Below are 19,159 nucleotides of genomic sequence, written 5' to 3'. Positions count from 1 at the left end.
TATGTACTATGAATGTTGGCTGTGGCAGCCAGAAGGAAGAATAACACCAGGTTATGAGCTATCAGAATGAAATTAGGGCCGGGTGCCATGACTCACACCTGTAATCCCAACACTGTGGGAGGCCGAGGCAGGTGGATCCCTTAAGCCTAGGAGTTCAAGACCAGCCTGGGCAACATGGCAAAACCCTGTCTCTACAAAGATACAAAAATTAGCCGGGCATGGTGGCACCTGCCTGTGGTCCCAGCTACTCAGGAGACTGAGGTGGGAGGATTACTTGAGCCCAGGAGACAGAGGTTGCAGTGAGCTGAAATCACACCACTGCACTGCAGCCTGGGCAACAGAGAAAGACTCTGTCTGAAAAAAGAAAAAGAAAAAAGAAATTAGACTTGAGGGGCAGGACAGTACTATGTTCTTTGTAAATCTCAGTTTATACATAGAATATATGAATGGATTTGTTTAATAATATTATATAAAAAGAATATGACATAGTGAACACAGCACTTATTTCTCTTTCATGGAAGTTATTTATGCCTAACTGCTGTGAAATCCTCCTTGGGCACCTGAGACATGCACCAGAGGAAAAGCAAGCACAGCATGGCAAGCAGCGAAAAAGCTACTTGGGCCAGGCCCTGTGAGCTCAATTCCTTTCTAGGCAATGACAAACTTGTTTCGTATTGTTGAGAACACACACAGATGCTAGAGGCAGACAGGCCTGGGTCCTCATCCCAGCAACCTTGCCCCTTTTTAGCTTTGTCACTTGGGAGGATTACCTAGCCTCCCTGAGGAACTTTTTCTCATCTGTGAAATAGGGATAATAATATTCATAAGTGATTAGAAATTCTGCATCCTCTACTGGGAGTTTTGTCCGTGAGCTAGATATGGGTTTGATTTTTCACCTTTTTATTTGAAAATTTTAGTTGGATCCTTAAATTATTAATCACTTTAAAATCATGTGCGATTCTTTTGTTATGTTTGGTGTATAAAACATGTTGACTTGAGACAATGTTTATAGATGTTTATCCTCCTTCAACTTTCTTTCCTCTCAGTGTTTAATACTTTTTTTCCTCCTTTAAGATGAAATTAGCAATGATTCCTCTCTGGTTGTGGGTGTACTTGAAGCCATTCTGAAAGGCCATGGTTTCCAAATCTGGCCAGGTGTCAGAATCACCCGGGGAGCTTATTTAAGGAAGGGTTTTCAATCCCCATCTCCCAGAGTTGAATGATTTAGTGAGGTGGAGTGCCAGGAAATACATTTTTATAAAACTTCCCAGTTGAATTTGATATGCGGCAGGGTTTGAGAATCAAGGTTAATTAGGCATATAAAGTCATCCAGGCAAACGATGTGTGGAGTAAGCCTGAGTTACTGTTATTTACCCCCAGAGACTCTGGCATAAGAATAGGAGATAATGAGGGGGCTTGATTAGATTTAGGACTGTATAATGGGGTTGGAGGCGTTAACTTGGCTTGAGAGGAGTAGTTACTAATATTTTATAGGCTATTACTGCAACTTTATTATATCAAATATTTTAAAACCAGGCAAATGGTCACTTTCTTTTTTTTTTGTTTGTTTTGTTCTGTTTTATAGATCGTGAGGACCAGTCAATTCTTTGCACGTAAGTAAATGTTGAATGTTCAGATTTGTTTTTGATTTTCTTGGAAAGTGGAGCAATTATTTTTGTCTGGGGGGAGGGGAGAAGTAGAGCAGTAATTTTTAAGAGTTTGATGTAAACCTTGCAGTTATTTTAAGACTAAGATTATGTAAGTTGCTTAAATTGGGTGTTAATGTTTAGTTGTCAGTCTGGGCTTTTCACACATTTTGTAATGTTTATCTGTGAAACTGACATCTTTAGTTCATATGTCCAAGTATAGGCCTACTGGACGTTTCGGTAATTTATTCTTTTTACTCAATAAGCATTTACTGAATATCATGTGTCTACGGTACTGTGTGCTCAGTGTTAAACATTCACAGGAGAATAAAACAATATCCACCACGGGACACAATTAGATTTGCACTTTAGAAAGATTACTTTGGCGGCAGTGTGAAAAACGGAGTGCAGTAAGAGTTGAAACAAGAGGACCAGTTAGGAGGCTATTCAGTCATCTAAGCAAGAAATGGTGAGGACTTCAGGTATAGAAGTGGTTGTGAACCTAGAGAGAAGTGGTTGAATTTAAGCAGTGTTCAGTTTAGGAGGCAGACTTAGCAGGACTTGGTGATTTACATGCATCAGGAAAAGGAGTTAAGAGAGAAGGTGAGTGGGTGAGATGAGCAGCAGCGTGTGCATTGGACCCAGCAGTGGAGAATGGAGGGTGCTGGAGTGGACTGGGGATAGCGAGAAGGTGGAAGCCAGGTGGCAGTTGAGGCATGAAGGGGAGGTGAAAATGTTAAAAATAAAATACAATTTTAAAGAAACTCAAGTATAAACCTACTTTCAGATAGTTTGAGAAGGTGAAGAGTAGTTGAGTGGTGGTAAGAGATCAATAGGATTTTAGTTGTTGTTGGTGGTGTTTTAAGTGTGACCAAGATTCCATGCTGATGAGAGGAAGACAACTTTTTGGGAGTGGCTGGGATGGGGGCAGGAAAGAGAGTTGAGAGAGCAAGGAGGGTGATGAGGTGCAGAGCACAGGGGTTGGGTATCTGGACACAGTGAGGTCCTAATGGGGGGCGTGGCCCTTCTCCAGTGACGGGGCCAAGGAAGCAGATGAGTACCAATATGGGTAAGTAGGGATGGGGAGCTGTGAATTGAGAAAATTCTAATCTGATGGTTTTTCTGTGAAGTAGAAGACTTGGTATTTAATAAGAAAGGGGAGGAGTGGCAGGATAGGAGGTTTGAGGAGATGAGAGTTAGTTGGCTTTGTTATATGAATTTTCTGCTAGCATTGTTTAGCCTTGAGGAGTTATATAAATTAGCTTTTTCTGAACAACAAGTCACCCTGAAACTTAGTGGCTCAAATCAGCATAGTTCTACAGGTTTCCCAGCAGTTGGATTGGGCTCAGCTGGGCGGTTCTGCCGATCTGGGCCAGACTCAGCTTTCTCACTGAAGGCTCACTCCTGTGTCTGCAGACAACTGTGGTATGACTGGCTGACTGTTGGTGGGGGTGCCTTGGTTTCTTCTCCACCTGGCATCTCTTTCTTCAGCAGTCTTGCCCTGGCTTTTAACGTGGTAGCAATGTTCAACAGCAGCAAGAGGGCAAGCTCCAGTGTGTAAGCAGTGTTCAAGTTTCTGCTTGTGTCACATTCTGCTGTCCCATTCCCAAGCAAGACATGGCCAAGGCATGGCATGAGTCAGGTGGGAAACATCATAAAGTGAGGCATGAAACAATTGGGGCCATTACTTTAGTCGATCCACCACGGATATGTTGGAATACAACCAAATCCAGGTGGAGACTTGTACCTTCTCTTAGATGGAGTGGTTTGATGAAGACTTTTGGGACCGTCTGAAAGCAGGAAGCACTTAGGGAGGGAATGACTTGCTGTTTGACAGAACGAAAGTTCGTGAGTACTGATTTTGTTACCCAAAGTGACCATTACAGACGCTAGCACTTATAATTAGATGATCAACACCGTTTTAGTTAGTACCTTGTCACCAATTAATAGACTTGGATTTATGAGGTAAGTCTTCTAGCACCTGGGTTTATCTCTTCTTGGGTACAAAGTGGCAGTCATCAAGTACCATGTTTGTTTTCTTCCGTTTTTTTTTTAATTGCTTTTTCCATTTTATTATGAATATTTTCAGACATAAAGCACAGTTGAAAGAATTTTGCAGTGAACACCCATGTGTCTACCACCTAGATTCTACTGTTAATATTTCACTGTACTTGCTTTATCCTGTCATCCACCAGTCCTTCTTACACTGTTTATGTTGAGAGGAAAACTTTTCCTCTTGCAGCTTGGGTTCAGAATTTGGGGACCTGCAAGTTAACTGACAATGGACAGATTAACAGAGAAAAGATAAGACTTATTTACACAAGTGTACTCAGTGATGAGTCTCTTGTGGAATTATAGAAATAAAAGGTGTATATCCTTTCCTTGACAAAGGGGTCCCGTGAAGTTTAAGGCTTCAGTGGGAAAGTGTGGAGGGTTCTCTGTCTAATTGATGCTAATGAACAGTTGGGTTCACATTTTGCAGTGCTAAAGGGCACGCTTTTCTCAATCTGGGAACCTCCCTGGGAGGGGTCAATGGCAGCTGCATATACTGGGGGTTCTGCTAAAGTTTAGATGATGTTTCCTTATGTGGCTGCTGAGATGTTTTCAGTTTAAAGTGATTTTCATACCACTTTAGTGGGCTATTAATCCCTTCATTTGATACATTTCAACTGCAATTGTAGATAGACAGCAGTACACTTTCCCCTAAGTACTCAAGCATACAGTGTTAACTGAAGCCCAGTATTTTCATCTTTTTCTTTGGAAGCAAAATTTACTTAGAATTAAATGCACAAAGCTTAAGTATTCATTTCCTGAGTCCTTGCATAACCTGAACGCTTAACCAGATGTAAACAATAATACCATCACCCCAGGAAGTTCCTTCTCCTGTCCCCCGTACATACCTACCTCCACCTCTCTCAGCCTCATTATAGTTTAAAATTTTTTAGATACCCCTGATATTTAGTAACAGCTTTTCATGTTCATATCTATTATAAAGTTACATCATGACCTGAAAAATATGAAAAAGTGAAACAGTGTATCTTAGATTTAAGAAAATATTATATGTTCCATGGTGCCTTTGAGGATCCACCAAATACGGTACCCCAGGTGCATGTGACTGGTATCTTCGTAAACTTAGTCCACCGCCAAGCTAATTAAGTTTTCTGCATGAGGTAACTAATTAGGGGCAATCACTCTGTGATTTTCCCCATGCTCATGTTAAATAAATTTGTATGCCTTTTCTTTTATTAAAAAACTATTTAGTCAACTTCACAAACTTTACATATGTAGCTATATACATATATATATGTGTGTGTGTGTGTGTGTATATATATATATATGTAGTACAACCAAAAGAAAATACAGGCCAGGCGCAGTGGCTCACGCCTGTAATCCCAGCACTTTGGGAGGCTGAGGTGGGCAGATCACCTGAGGCTGGAAGTTCGTGACCAGCCTGACCCACATAGAGAAACCCCATCTCTACTGAAAATACAAAATTGGCCGGGCATGGTGGCACATGCCTGTAATCTCAGCTACTCAGGAGGCTGAGGCAGGAGAATCAGTTGAACCCAGGAGGCGGAGGTTGTGGTGAGCTGAGATTGCGCCATTGCACTCCAGCCTGGGCAATAAGAGCGAAACTCTGTCTCAAAATAAATAATAAAATAAATAAATACAACTAGATACAACATGGTTTTATTATTATTTCTTAATCAGTATTAAGTAGTTTGATAGCATCTCCTTAAGCTTTTGAGAAAGAAAACCTTTTTATGTGAGGAATGCAAGCCTCTTTAAGTTATCAGGCCCAGAGAGGCATTGGAATGAAACAAGTTTCACTCCCTCCTTGAACTAGGTAGTTACCTCTTAAAGCCACCTGTTACATGTGCTCTAGACTAACTGATGCCAGATAGCCAAAAAATGCCGTACACTAGATACTATAACTCATCCCCTATGGTTCAGCAATGTGTATCCAATCACTAATCAATGTTATCTCTATAAACCAGTGAGAATTCCTGTCACACAGCTTTGTATCAGCCCACTCCTTGTTCCCTCTTTCCTTTAAAAACTGCTTGTAACAAAGGCCCAAGGCAAGTTGAAGTGTGTCCTGGGCAGCTGGCTTCAACCTTGGCCCAAATACGCTTTCTATATTAATTTTGCCTCAGCATCTTCCTTTAGGTCAACATTTCACTTTTTTAGTCATTTATTCTGTAATTTACTTTTCCCCCAAAAGGATAAACTTCTTAATTTACACTCCGGCCTTATCTGCCCATAGTTCCCCAGGTAACCTTTTGTTTCTGCAGACTCAGGCCAGGCCTTGTGAGCTCCCACTTGCAAGCCACCTGTTTAATGCTTATTTATCTGAGTATCCTAGTATTCTTGTGTGTGGTGAAGACACTCGGGCTGCATGCATCCTCTCTCAGGAGAGAGTAGTCTTTCACACTTGCACCCCCATAGAACTGGAAGTGAAATCCTGCTTCAGTGTAATCCTCATGTCGATTTTCCTTCTCATCAGAATTAAAATTCACAAAGCAGTCACCCTTGATGAGGAAATTACTCTGTTCTCTTACACCCCCCTTTTAAAGAATACTCTGTTTCTATTTTATGACTCTAACTGCTTTAGGCAAGTTGGTTTTCTCCTTTTAAGTATATTTGGGTATAATGTAAAAATTATAAAATAATGGTTGCCTCACAATGGCCTGTTAAGATGTGACAATCGATGTTTTTGTAAAGGAATCTTATCTATTATATACAAATATTACATTAAGTAATGATGGCGAAGCCAGCCAGCCAGGATTGAGAACAGTTGATTCCTGCTAGGAATAACATACCTTAAAAGTTTTAAGGCAACTAAATTGATAGAATTGATTAAACAACTAAGGCAACAGTGTAATGTAGTTGAAAAAACATTGTGTGGTCAGATAGAACTCTAGTGTTCTTCTCTTAGCTCTGCCATGAACTGTGTGATTCTGGATCAGATTGTCAGCCTCTCTAAACCCTATTTCTGTATGAGAATAACTGTTTAGGGGCAATCACTCTGTGATTCTCCCCACGCTCATGTTAAACGAATTTGTGTGTGTTTTCTCTTGTTTAAAAAAAAAGAATAAGAGTAATTATTTAGTCAACTATGTAGTCGATTTGCTTTTCTAATGACCCTATTTTAGATGTCCTCAAGTCCTAAAACTTTAGGAATTATTAGATGGCTGTAGCTGTGTGTCTCACTTTCGATGACATCTATGTTATGGAAGAAAAAGAAGTATCAAATCAACTTGTAAATAAAAATTTAAAATGTTCTAGGCAGATATGCAAGGAAAGTGAACATATCTTTGGAAGTGTTCTCTCCGTTAATCTTTGCAATACCTCTGTTGTGTCCATTTACTGTCACATTATCCAAGACCTGATACGAGCTAGTGCCAGTGCGATAGGGGAGACTTGAGCCCAAGCCTATCTTGATCACAAAATCTCTGCTCTTCACAGTAAGCTGCTTTCTAAAGAGAGTTTGGAAACTGTAGGAAGTTATCTACTAATGTTGTATGTTTTTATAGGTATAGATAATAGAGGGGGTAATATGTTTATGGTGTTTTTCAGATTGAGGCTGTCTAAAACAAGAACTTCAAGCAGAGGGTGATTTTTGAAGCTAGGCTGAATTCAATGTTACAAATATCCAGACAAAATAAAATACCTATATTTTTACCAATAAAGATCTGAAAAAGCGGTTTCTTTTTGAATTCCTTCTGGAAATCCCCATGGTCCAGAAGGAATTCAAAGTCTCAGAATTGGTCACGTGTTAATGATCTGCATCACTGTTTCTTTAGGCTGTTGTTTTTTATGTTTTTGTTTTGGATTGCACATCCCTTTGAGAAGCCAAAGCTGTAGACCTATTGAGGAAACGCAAATATGTTCATGTTTAGAAACTCCTGATCTTTTGTGTCCGAATGTGCTTCAACAGATTCAGGACACCCCCAGCTAGAAGCCTCCTTGCTTCGTTTTTGTTAGCTTTGTACTTCTACCACTTTTTTTTGAAGGGTTTCTTCTCCAAAAGAGCATGATGCTGGGTCTGCAGCCTTTCCCCTTAACCATAGTCCCTGTCTTAGACCAGCAGTGAAACAGCCAGCTACTTAAAGGGTAAGACTGCTTCACCGTTACATCTCATTTTGTTGATGGAAATGAGGTCAGATTCCCTTTGTCCTCACTCGTTGAGGTTTTGGCCTGTTGTTCATGTTTCAGAGGATTCTCCTAACTGATTTTCTTAGACAGAAGTCTGCTGAGCTTTCTTTTTGGCTCTCTTCCCTCTGCTTTTGTTCAAGCTGCTCTTAGTTACCTCCTCCGTTTCCATCTGGAACAGATGTGCCATTTCTCATTGTTTCATTTTGTTTTCTCTATTTTCCCAAGGTCTACACTCCTTTGATCCTGCCACCTCCTTCATTAAAATCAGATTTTAAAAATTTCCATTACCATCATCATCGTCATCATCGATCATTATCATAACTATTGGTATCACCGCTACCATTTATTGAGAGCCTTTTGGCCAGGACAGTGCTAGGCCCTTTCCCGCATTATCTCAGTCCTGTGGAGTCTCATTTTAAAGGCATGTAAACTCAGCCTCAGAGAACTGAGTAACTTGCCTAAAACTCCATAGCTAGGGAGTGGCAGAAGGATTTGAATCTAGGTAGGTCATTTTGATTCTGTAGCTCAGGTTCTTAACCACTGTCCTAACTATTGATTCATAAAGTTTAGTAATTCAAATCACCTCATGTATAGTGGATGAATATTTGAGTGGACAATAATGGATAATGTTTACTGAATGCCACTTACATACTTTAGTTGGGCTGTATTTTTTCTTCAACAACCCTATGCATTAGGAGCTATTATCCCCATTTTATAGTGGGCAGTGTAAGACCCAGAGTCTATCCTCTTGGGAGCTCAACAGTAAGATTTTGAATATATCTTATCTTTGAAGCCATATTTTCTCTAGCAGACTTACCTTAGACCTGAAGTATGTAAAATGTAGCAGGGTTCATAAGCAATTGTTGAAGTATGGCTGCCTAAGTATGACAGGCAGGAAAAAAATGCTTTAGGGTCACACTGAAGCATGTCCAGTGAGGGGGTTAGCTGGGAAACCACAGAGACAAACCAGGCTGGAAAGTAACAATCATCACTATATTTGAGACAAGTCATCGTCAGTCTGAAAAAGAGGCCCATTTCGTGGCATAATAAGAAATTATCTTTTTGAAACCAACAACCAATCTCACGATTAACATGGAAACACTCAGTATTTCTAATAATGCTGAGAACAAAACAGAGAGACCACTGTCATAGCTATTTAAGAAATTACACTTGAATAAAACCCAGATTCTTTACCATGACCTCCAGGGTCCCTGGCACCCCTCCCCTTCCTGCTCCATCTGTCTCTCTTGCTACTCCCTCCCCTGATTGTTATTTATATCAAATCCTGGCACCTGGCCATCAGTCCCTGGACTAGGCCAAGCTCTTTTCTGCTTTGGGGTCTTTACATGTACCTCTCTCATCTTCCTGAACACATTCCCAGCTCTTCACTTGCCAGTTCTTGCTCGTCTTTCAGGAACCTTTCCCCTGACCTTCATATCTACAGGAGGGGGCTGTCCTTCCTTCTCTTTTTCCTTTTAGTGTCTTTTGTAGCGTTCCTTATATCCTTGTAATCTAATAATCTTACCTGTTTTTCTTATTTATTTTCTGTCTGTTCTTCTCACCTTGCGCCCCACAAGGACATGGACAATATTCACACTATATCCCTAGCACTTAGAAGAATGCCTGACACATAGAAGTTGATTTGCAAATGTTTGTTGAAAGAATACGTAATTGAATGAATGAATAGCAACTATTGTCTTATCTGTGTACCAATAGTAGCCAGGTAGAAAATATAATGGTGATGAAAAGAGATTGATAAGAACAAAAATTATTAAAAAGAGCCTAGGAATAAACCTTAAAAATGTGTAGGGTCTACATTTATTCATTGACTCGGCAGTCTATATCAAGCACTTGCTCTGTTGGGCACTGTGATTTTAAGGATAAATAAGGCAAACATGATCCTTGCTTGTTTTGAACTTAGAAAAATGCAAAACTTATACCTGGGAGACACAGGGATAAAGACATCATTTCTCCTAAAAAAAAAAAAAAAAAAAAAAAAAAAGGCTGAATATTGATACCATTTAACTCAAAATTCTACCTATCGTTTTTTATTTGGGAGGCAGGGAGAGGGGGAAGAGATAACAGAAAAAAACTATTTGAAGTTGATGTAAAAAATAAACCTCAGAGTCTACCTGATTTCTTTTTGCTCTTTTCAAAAAGAAGGATGATGGTGGGTGCTCTGGTTAGCCACATTTCAGAACCACTGAATATGGTGCTGGCTTGGAAATAAGCCACATGTATGGGGAATAAGAATAAGATAAAGATAACTTTTTTTTTTTTTTTTTGAGATGAAGTCTTACTCTGTCACCCAGGCTTGAGTGCAGTAGCAAGATCTCGGCTTACTGCAACCTCCACTTCCCAGGTTCAAGCGATTCTCCTGCCTCAACCTCCCGAGTAGCTGGGATTACAGGCGCCCGCCACCATGCCTGTCTAAAAGATAACATTTTAGATCACCTGAGAATGAATGTCTTTGTCAGTCATTGATATTGGGAGGTATGCTGAATCATCCAGGGGAAACAATTAGATTAAATTCTTACCTCAAATCATAAAATTTTTTTCAGATTGAAGCTTCAGCTGTAAAAAGTGAAACTATCAAAGTTGTAAAAGAAAACAACAGATGGATTTAATAATACAGATGATATAAAAGTGAGACTACAGATTGATATAATCTTGGTTGCCAGAAAGGCCTCTTTTAGCAGGAATAGTGGGCAGAACCTTAAAATAAAAGTTTGGTAGATTCGAGTGTCTAAGATTCAGACGCTTGTGGATGGTGAATCATTGAAGGAAACTAATGTTACTCTAACATGAGGGGTGGTTAATAAGCTTCACATAGGAAATAGTCTTATAAACCATTAAATGGGTTATATCTGGAATTATCAGCTCTTGCAACTAGAAAGGATCTGATCCAATGCCTGCATTTTACAGATTTGGGATACTGAGGCCCAGAGAAGAAAATGTCCTTACTGAGGCCAACAGTTGGTTACTAGGGTTCCTTCACCCAGTCTTCCCTGAGGTTGAGTTTGTGGTTATCTGAGTGCAGTGTTAAGAAGATAATGAAACCAGTAAGGCTACCGAAAAATTTAAGTTTTGGACACTTCAAACAGTAATTTTTTTTTTTTTTAAGACAGGGTCTCGCTCTGTTGCCCAGGCTAGGGTGCAGTGGCAGAATCACAGCTCGCTGCAGCCTCACCTTCCTAGGCTCAAGAGATCCTCCCACCTCAGCCTCTTGAGTAGTTAGGACTACAGGTGGAAGCCACCACACCCAGCTAATTTGTTACTTTTTTTGTGTGTATATACGGGTCTCATTATGTTGCCTTGGCTGATCTTGAACTCCTGGGCTAAAGCGATTCTCCAGCCTTGGCCTCCCAAAGTGCTGGGATCACAGGCATGAGCCACTGTGGCCGGCCCAAATAGTGTAATTCTAAGTGCAATTCCAAGGAAGAGTCCTGTTAGAAAAATTAGATTTTCAATCCTTAGATTAAATGCTTAGAGGATTATTCATTGGCAATGTATATAATAACATTTTTGAGTTTGGGGTTTTTTTTAAAGAAAAATTAATTAGATATTGAAATTTTTATTATAATCCAAATTGAGAGTTTTGTTGACTGTAAAGTTAGGTTTGCTTTGATCATGTCTTAGGGGAGCTTCAGTGTTTGAGCAGAGGCTGTAATTCAGGTATCGCTGTGTATGTAGCAGCTTGTCTGTATTTCAAGCCTAGTACTGAGTAGAAATGAAAAGCAACTTTCGAAATGTGCCAGCCTTGCTTGTAAATATGAATCATTTAAAGTAGTGGCATTTGTCCTCATTCACAACAAAATTCATAGTATTTACTGATTTTGACAACAAATTATGTCTGCCTATGTATCAACACTGGGCAAAGTTACAAGGATTAAAAAGAAACAAACCCAGATTGGGCAGGTGGATCACTTTGGGTCAGGAGTTTGAGACCAGCCTAGCCAACATGGCTAGACCCCATCTCTACTAAAAATACAAAAACTTAGCCAGGTATGGTGGCGTGCGCCTATAGTCCCAGCTACTTGGGAGGCTGAGGCAGGAGAATTGTTTGAACCCAGGAGGCAGAGGTTGTAATGAGCCGAGATCACACCACTGCACTCCAGCCTGGGCAACAGAGCAAGACTTTGTCTCAAAAAAAAAAAAAAAGGAGTTATACCTGATGTAAATGACGAGTTGATGGGTGCAGCACACCAACATGGCACAAGTATACATATGTAACAAACCTGCACATTATGCCCATGTACCCTAGAACTTAAAGTATAATAATAAAATAAAATAAAATTTTAAAAAAAGGAAAAGAAAGAAAAGAAACAAAACACAAATAAATAAATATATGAGGCTATAGCCCCTGCCATCAGGAACCCAGCCTATGAGGCCAGCAAATGATGGAAAGATCTTTAACAAGGTGCAAATGAGGCACAACATTGGCACCAGGAAGCAATTCGTCACTAGCATGCTGTGACAGGGGGATCTGAGAAGGCTTTCAGTGGCTTTGAAAATGAGTATCAGTACCAGTAGGCATCTCAGAGTTCTTTCAGCTCCTTCAGATTAAATCATATTAATTTAATTGTTTTAGGGATTCTCTGTTTGCAGTGCTGGTCATGTTTATGGTACTGAAGAGTTTTCTTCATGAATGTTCTAATAAATTTCACTTCTCTGATAGAACCCCCCACCCTCAAGGGAAAAAAGAGTGTCGTGAACATATTCCTGTGTCCTCTTACTGGCATCTATCAAGAAATATTTGGGTTTGCTGGGCGCAGTGGCTCAGGCCTGTAATCCCAGTGCTTTTTTAAAAGGCCGAGGTGAGCAGATCACTTGAGGCCAGGAGTTCGAGACCAGCCTGGCCAGCATGGCCAAACCCCATCTCTACTAAAAATATAAGAATTAGCCGGGCATGGTGGTGGGTGCATGTAATCCCAGCTACTTAAGAGGCTGAGGCACAAAAATTGCTTGAAGCCGGGAGGCAGAGGTTGCAGTGAGCCAAGATCGTGCCACTGCACTCCAGCCTGGGCAACAGAGACTCCATCTCAAAGAACAAGAAGAATTATTTGGGTTTATTATTTAATACCTTTTACAAGAATAATTTTCTAACTACTGTTGATAGTTATTTTTTCTGTTCTCTTTTTATTTTTATTATTGTTCCAATGCAATTTAATTTTTCAGTTGTAATTTTGGAATGCATGTGCTGTGCTTTTGTTAAAGTAGCCAATATTAATTCTTTCTTTCAGGGGTGAGTCAGGTGCTGGGAAGACAGAAAATACAAAGAAAGTTATTCAGTACCTTGCCCATGTTGCTTCTTCACATAAAGGAAGAAAGGACCATAATATTCCTGTAAGTTCTGCTCTGTTGTTTTTTAAATCTCTTCTTATTCATATATAATTTCAGAAGCAAAAATAAGGAAGCCAGTCTACTCTCACACTGCTATAACTGACAGCTCCCTTGTCCCTACCCGCTCCCCGCCACCTACCCAGCAACGCTTTTTTCCACTCCAGGGGCTAGGATACAAGGAAATTGCTGTTAAAGAGGCTTTCTGACAGGGCAAACTGGAATTATGGTAGTGGCTTGATGCCTAATTTCTTGCAAAGATTTGCTGAGAATTGTTCAGCAGTACTTATGAAGACTTATTTTCCACCAAAAGAAGATGCTCGCCTATTTTCAGCCGTTCTTTCTGAACTTGCAGTAGCCTGTCGCTACTACCCACAGCAGCCTGAGGGGAGGAGAGAGATATGGGAAGAAGTGATGATAGAAAAAGGGCAAGAATAGAAATGTCAGTTCTCCTTAATTTCTAGACATGCAGAAGTGATAGTTAATACAGCCTGAGAGAATGCCAGCCAGCCCAGCTTCCACAGTTCTCAACTGCACATTGGCTTGGTGCTTTGGAAATGGCTTACTGCTAGGCAAAGACTCAAACTTGCTAACATTTGCATTTGTCTGTTTGTAATGAACAGCAGGAATCGCCTAAACCAGTGAAACACCAGGCAAGTGCTTTTCTTTATGCTTCTTAGTCTTGAGTGTTTGCACTAATTTCTGTCTGTAGATTGAGTCTCTGCTAGAATCAAATGCCACTAGTTCTAAGTGAAATCTGTCATTAAGAAAATTTACTTTTGAAAATTTATTGCTTAGAGCCTTATTCTTTCTTGAGAAGCGCATGCCGTTTTGCTTTAAATTTGTTTTCCAGATAAATTTTAATATTTATTTGCCCTTTTATCATGACATTGAACTGCATGTTTATGAAGCCAATAAATTATGGTTTCATATGTCATTTACTAGGTGGAATTATTTTGATACTTACCAGACACATGGAAACCTAGCTTTGTGCCCTACACTACATTTTAAATTTGGGGCTGCCTCTTCAAAAGTTGTACCTTTGGAGCTAACAAATTTCTGATCTGTTAAAGTTTTATGGCATGGCATAGTTTATGCCTGTATGTGTTTTAACAAAGGCCCGATTATATTTAATATATTAAATAAATTAGAGCTGGGCACAGTGGTATGCCCCTATAGTCCCAAGTGTTTGGGAGGCTGAGACAGAAGGCCTGAGCCCAAGTATTTGAGGCTGCAGTGAGTTACGATCACACAACTGTGCTCCAGCCTGGACAACAGAGCAAGACCTCATCTCTATAAATAAGTAAAATAAAGTCAATTACAATATTCTTTATACTGGGCAAGTAGTGGAAGACTGTTATTCTTCCTAATTATCAGATGCCTACCTTTCAGCTCCACAGACCGTAGCAATGAACAAACCAAGAATCATAGCATGTCCTCCATTTCTCACTACCTGGGAGGAGAAGGAGGGCAGACCTGAGCCAGATACCTTGGATAGAGTAGGACATCTATACTTGGATTTAATCCTTTCCCTAGCATTGGAAGGGTTTTGGTTTGTCTTTCACAAACATAATGATACAAAGCTGATATAAAGCAAGAAACAATAATATCGAGTTATGGAAATGATCTGTTAATCTAAAGAAATAATCGTAAATATCTAAGGAATTGTCATAGACGCTGAGATTTTAAGATATCTTTCTTAAGATTCTTAAGAGATTGCCAGCCACCCAAGCTGCACTGTACCTATGAAGGCCTATGATGTCCTTTTGCTCCTTTAGCTGCAGAATAGACCAGTGATACAAATGAAGAGGGTTAATGAAATAATCGTTATCCTGTAGGATATTTAAAAGCTTCTTTGCCAGTTAAAGAAGGAAAATCTGGGCCAGAAGGCAGCTTTTCTTTATGCTTTAGAGGTACTTGCTAAACGTCCTTTTAATATGTACTTGGGTCGCTATTGAAATAGTGCTAAGCAATTAATACACAGATTTAGGTTTTCCAAATTCCCTATGGAACACATAAATCATTGTTGTTAACATTTTGTTTCGATGTCATTTTAAACTACAGAGTGGATCCCTGTTGTATGTGAGTAGCATGCCTACCCGCCCTAGATTTTACTTTGAGTCAAATCAATCCCTGGGAAGCACGTTCTCCCAAAGAAGGCAGCAGCTTCTTTGGGCCATGCTTCCCGGTCATTGCCGATTTGCATGTCGTGCTGCATGTGTCCACTGTGCACACAATCTTCAATGCTGCTTTTCCCAAGTTGATTTTAATCATAGTTAAGCAGTAGCTATGCTGACGTTTTTAGAAATATCAGAAGAATACTCGTTCTCAATTTTTCTTCCCCAACACAACTGAGGAACATGAAATATTTAACAGCGCGGTAGGGAATGGTCACACCCTGGAAGGGTCCTGTCAAGAAGTTACTTCTCCCCCTGCTGGGTGTCACTGTCTGCGACTTCTTCACCCCACTTGAATGATTGCCTTATAGTTACAATGTGAAAAGTCTGTACTTTCCAAGGTCACAGTTTCTTTTGGTTGATTTGATACCACTGGTTTGTGATTTTACATTGAACTTTATAAGCAAAAGTTAAATTCTGAGGAATCATGTGTATACATCCAGCATTTTATCACTAAACGGTAGTATGAATTGTAAACCCAAAAGGGAGGGCATTTCTAGGCTCCTGATTTTGTCAGTCCTTTATTTATTTGCTCGTTTGTCTACTTATTCTTTTTCTGAAACAACTTAATTGAGATATAATTCATATACCATTCAATGTACCCATTGGAAATGTACAATTTAGTGTTTTTAGTATATTCACATTATGCAATTGTTATTATAATCAATTTTAGAACATTTTCCTCACCCCAAAAGAAACTCCATAGCCATTAGCAGTCACCTGCTATTTCCCCCCAGCCCCTGGCAAGCACTAATCTACTTTCTGTCTCTATGTATTTGCCTATTCTGGACATTTTGTGTGAATGGAATCATATAATATGTCGTCCTCCCTGACAGTTCTTTCTTTTAGCATAATATATTCAAGGTTCGTCCAGATTCTAGCACATATAAGTACTTCATTCCTTTTTATAGCCAAATAATATTCCATTATATTAAATATGTGTCACGTTCTGTTTGTCCATTCATCAGAAAATGAATATGGATTTTTTTCTACTTTTTGGCCATTATAATTAATGCTGCTATGAACACTCATGTACAAGTTATGGTGAGAACATACATTTTCATTTTTCTTGGGTAGATACCTAGAGGTAAAATTGCTGGGTCATATGGTAATTCTGTTAAACATTTTTAAAGAGACTGTACCATTTGACATTCCCACCAGGAACATGTGAGAGTTCCAGTTTCTCCATATCCTCATCGGCACTTGGCATTGTCTGTGTTTTTATTAAAGCCATCCTAGTGAGCGGTGTGGTCAGTCTTATATGTTTACCTTTTAAATTTCATCTTCATTTTTGAAATATGAACAAATATAAGCAAATCAGTTTTCAAAATTAAAGTCACAATACTTAAGTAAACTTGAAATAAACATTTATCTACGAACTTTTGGTGTACCTTTTATAACAAAATTAGAGGTCTTATTTGGCTCTATCCCCTTAGTATCCACCAGCCGACTGCAAGTACAGCTTCTGTGTGCCCTCTTTCCTCAGGAGAGGTTGCTCTTAGAGACCCTCAAAGTCTAGCACAGAGTTCACAAAGGCTCAACACAGCGCAATTTCAGAGCAGATTTGAAAATGATTAAATTCTAAAACTTGACCATCCCCTACAAATGATTCCTTCAAGCCAGCCCACTTGCCTCCCTGTCTTTCCAGTCATCTTCAGGACGACTTTGTATCTTTCCCCAACCTGGTTTAAACTGTGCTGAACCAAGACAGAAAGGTGATAGATAGCAAGTAGCAAGTAATGAGACTCTGCCAGTTGAGATTAGAGTCTGGTTTTCAACATGTGATTGGTTGCTGCTGCCTGCTTTTAACCTTCCTGCAGCTCTGCCCTGCCAGGCCTGCAAGGTACAGCCCGATCCCAGCCTGAGTCCCCTTGCTGGCTGAACTGGACTTTTGAAAGAGGTATATATTTTTAACCATTTTGAACTCATGCTATATCATATAGCAAGCGTATATTATATACTATGTAATAAACCGAGGAGTATAATTTTCACTATGACTGCTAAACTTTTAAAGCAGTATATAACTCTAAATATTTAGAACTTTAAAAATCATTTCAATAGCTAAGGCTGCCTGTTTTCTACATTCCAAAATAACATTATAGAATAGAAACGAAGGACATTGCCCATCCAGTTCCAGAGGAAAAGTGAATAGTCACTGCCCCCTGATGGTTTACAAATGCCTTCATAATTTGGTTGAGATTTGTTAGCACCATTTATCTAATTATGAAATTGTTCAACACAGAAATTATCTCATTTCATGTGAATTTCTATATGTTATGACACTTAGCTTTGTACCAGGTTTTTGGGGATTCATTTATGAGTTTTTGAGATCATTACTCAGTCTCACCAGTGTCCACAAATCCATTAGTAGGAGTGGTACCGTGACACTATTAACGTAGTGGGACCAACACCAGGGACAGAGGGGTGCCTGAGTCCACAATTACCATGGTGACTCTGAGGACCCATAAATCTTCTTGTTGCCTTTGGCTCACCACCATCCCCTCCCCAAATACTTCTAGAATTCCAGGTGTCCAACCTTTTAGCTTCCCTGGGCCACACTGGAAGAAGAAAAATTGTCTTGGGCTACACATAAAATACACTAAAGCTAGCTGATGAGCTATTTAAAAAAAAGGTTTGTGCATCATTTTCATGATATCCACCATCACAGATAAGCAGAAAAAGTCCTCACATATAAAGAGTTGGATACCTGTGGAACCTCTGATTATACATTCATTCAGCAGAACATTTGCCAAGCATCATTTTGATCTGATACTGACCGAGTTAGGCACAGGGGATACAACCAGGTTACTTGAAGCCAGCACAAGAAGAATAGAATCAGTGGATCGATCTCGCTCTCTCTCTCTCTCTCTCTCTTTCTCTTTCTCTTTCTCTCTCTCTCTCACACACACACACATACACACACACACACACACACACACACACACACGGGAAAAGGAAAGAACCAGTAAAAAATTTGACTCCAATAATCCTTTTAGCCATATCTAAGTAATATTAAAGTAAGATATGCATTACTGGCTTTACCTCCAAGTTAGGAAAACTCTTTAAAGATGGACTATCAAAATCTTTTTCTTATGATTTGGTAGGATGATGTGTGATTTTAAGGAATCCACAGTCTAGCAGTAGATGTTTACTATTAAGGTAATGCCCTACTTACCAGAATGCCAGTGTTTTTCCACGTTTCCACATTCTCATCACATAGATTGAATTAGGTTTTTTTAAAAAAAAAAAAAAAAAAAAAAAGGCTTTTAGAGACCCAAACAGTTAATACAAACTGAGTATACCAAGGGCTTTGCAAGATATTTGTCATAGGAATGCTGATGGAAGTGACTGCCAACCCCGGAGGGGGATGGGGGAAGGCAGTCTATTCTATCACCGAATAATGACTGGCATTTTTTCTTTTCTTTTTCTTTTTTTTTTTTTTTTTTGGGAGATGGAGTCTCTTGCTCTGTCTCCCAGGCCGGAGTGCAGTGGCGCGATCTCGGCTCACTACAACCTCTGCCTCCTAGGTTCAGGCGATTCTCCTGCCTCAGGCACCCACCACCACACCTGGCTAATTTTTTTGTATTTTTAGTAGGGACGGGTTTTCACTGTGTTAGCCAGGATGGTCTCGATCTCCTGACCTCGTGATCCGCCCGCCTCGGCCTCTCAAAGTGCTGGGATTACAGGCGTGAGCCACCACGCCTGGCCCCTGACTGGCATTTTTAACAATGACTCTCAGTCATCAAAGTTGTTCAGGATACCATGCTTAAGAAAGTTTGGCAGCATGTAATGGTTTAGAAAAATGCACAGCAAAAATAGTCTGGTAAGGGATTTTAA

The 19,159-nt window shown here is 39.8% G+C and overlaps 1 protein-coding gene across 19 annotated transcripts in view; it reads left to right on the top strand.

The window, feature by feature from the left end:
- MYH10 (myosin heavy chain 10) overlaps nt 1–19,159 on the top strand; it is a 153,812-nt gene that overhangs the window by 39,788 nt on the left and 94,865 nt on the right. For 4 of the 19 annotated variants that reach the window (XM_077970316.1, XM_028836006.2, XM_015118580.3 and 1 more), the window contains exons 4-6: nt 1,586–1,613; nt 13,049–13,151; nt 13,769–13,798. In XM_077970316.1, coding sequence (XP_077826442.1) covers nt 1,586–1,613; nt 13,049–13,151; nt 13,769–13,798 — 161 coding nt within the window. Of the gene's footprint in view, nt 1–1,585; nt 1,614–13,025; nt 13,152–13,768; nt 13,799–15,209; nt 15,228–19,159 lie in introns of all 19 variants that reach the window. The other 15 variants (XM_077970318.1, XM_015118584.3, XM_077970319.1 and 12 more) reach the window with 7 other exon arrangements.

Source organism: Macaca mulatta, chromosome 16 (genome assembly GCF_049350105.2).
Source record: "Macaca mulatta isolate MMU2019108-1 chromosome 16, T2T-MMU8v2.0, whole genome shotgun sequence".
Lineage (NCBI taxonomy): Eukaryota > Metazoa > Chordata > Mammalia > Primates > Cercopithecidae > Macaca > Macaca mulatta.
Note: the sequence above shows the minus strand (reverse complement) of the source record. Positions and strands in the feature narration are given on the sequence as shown.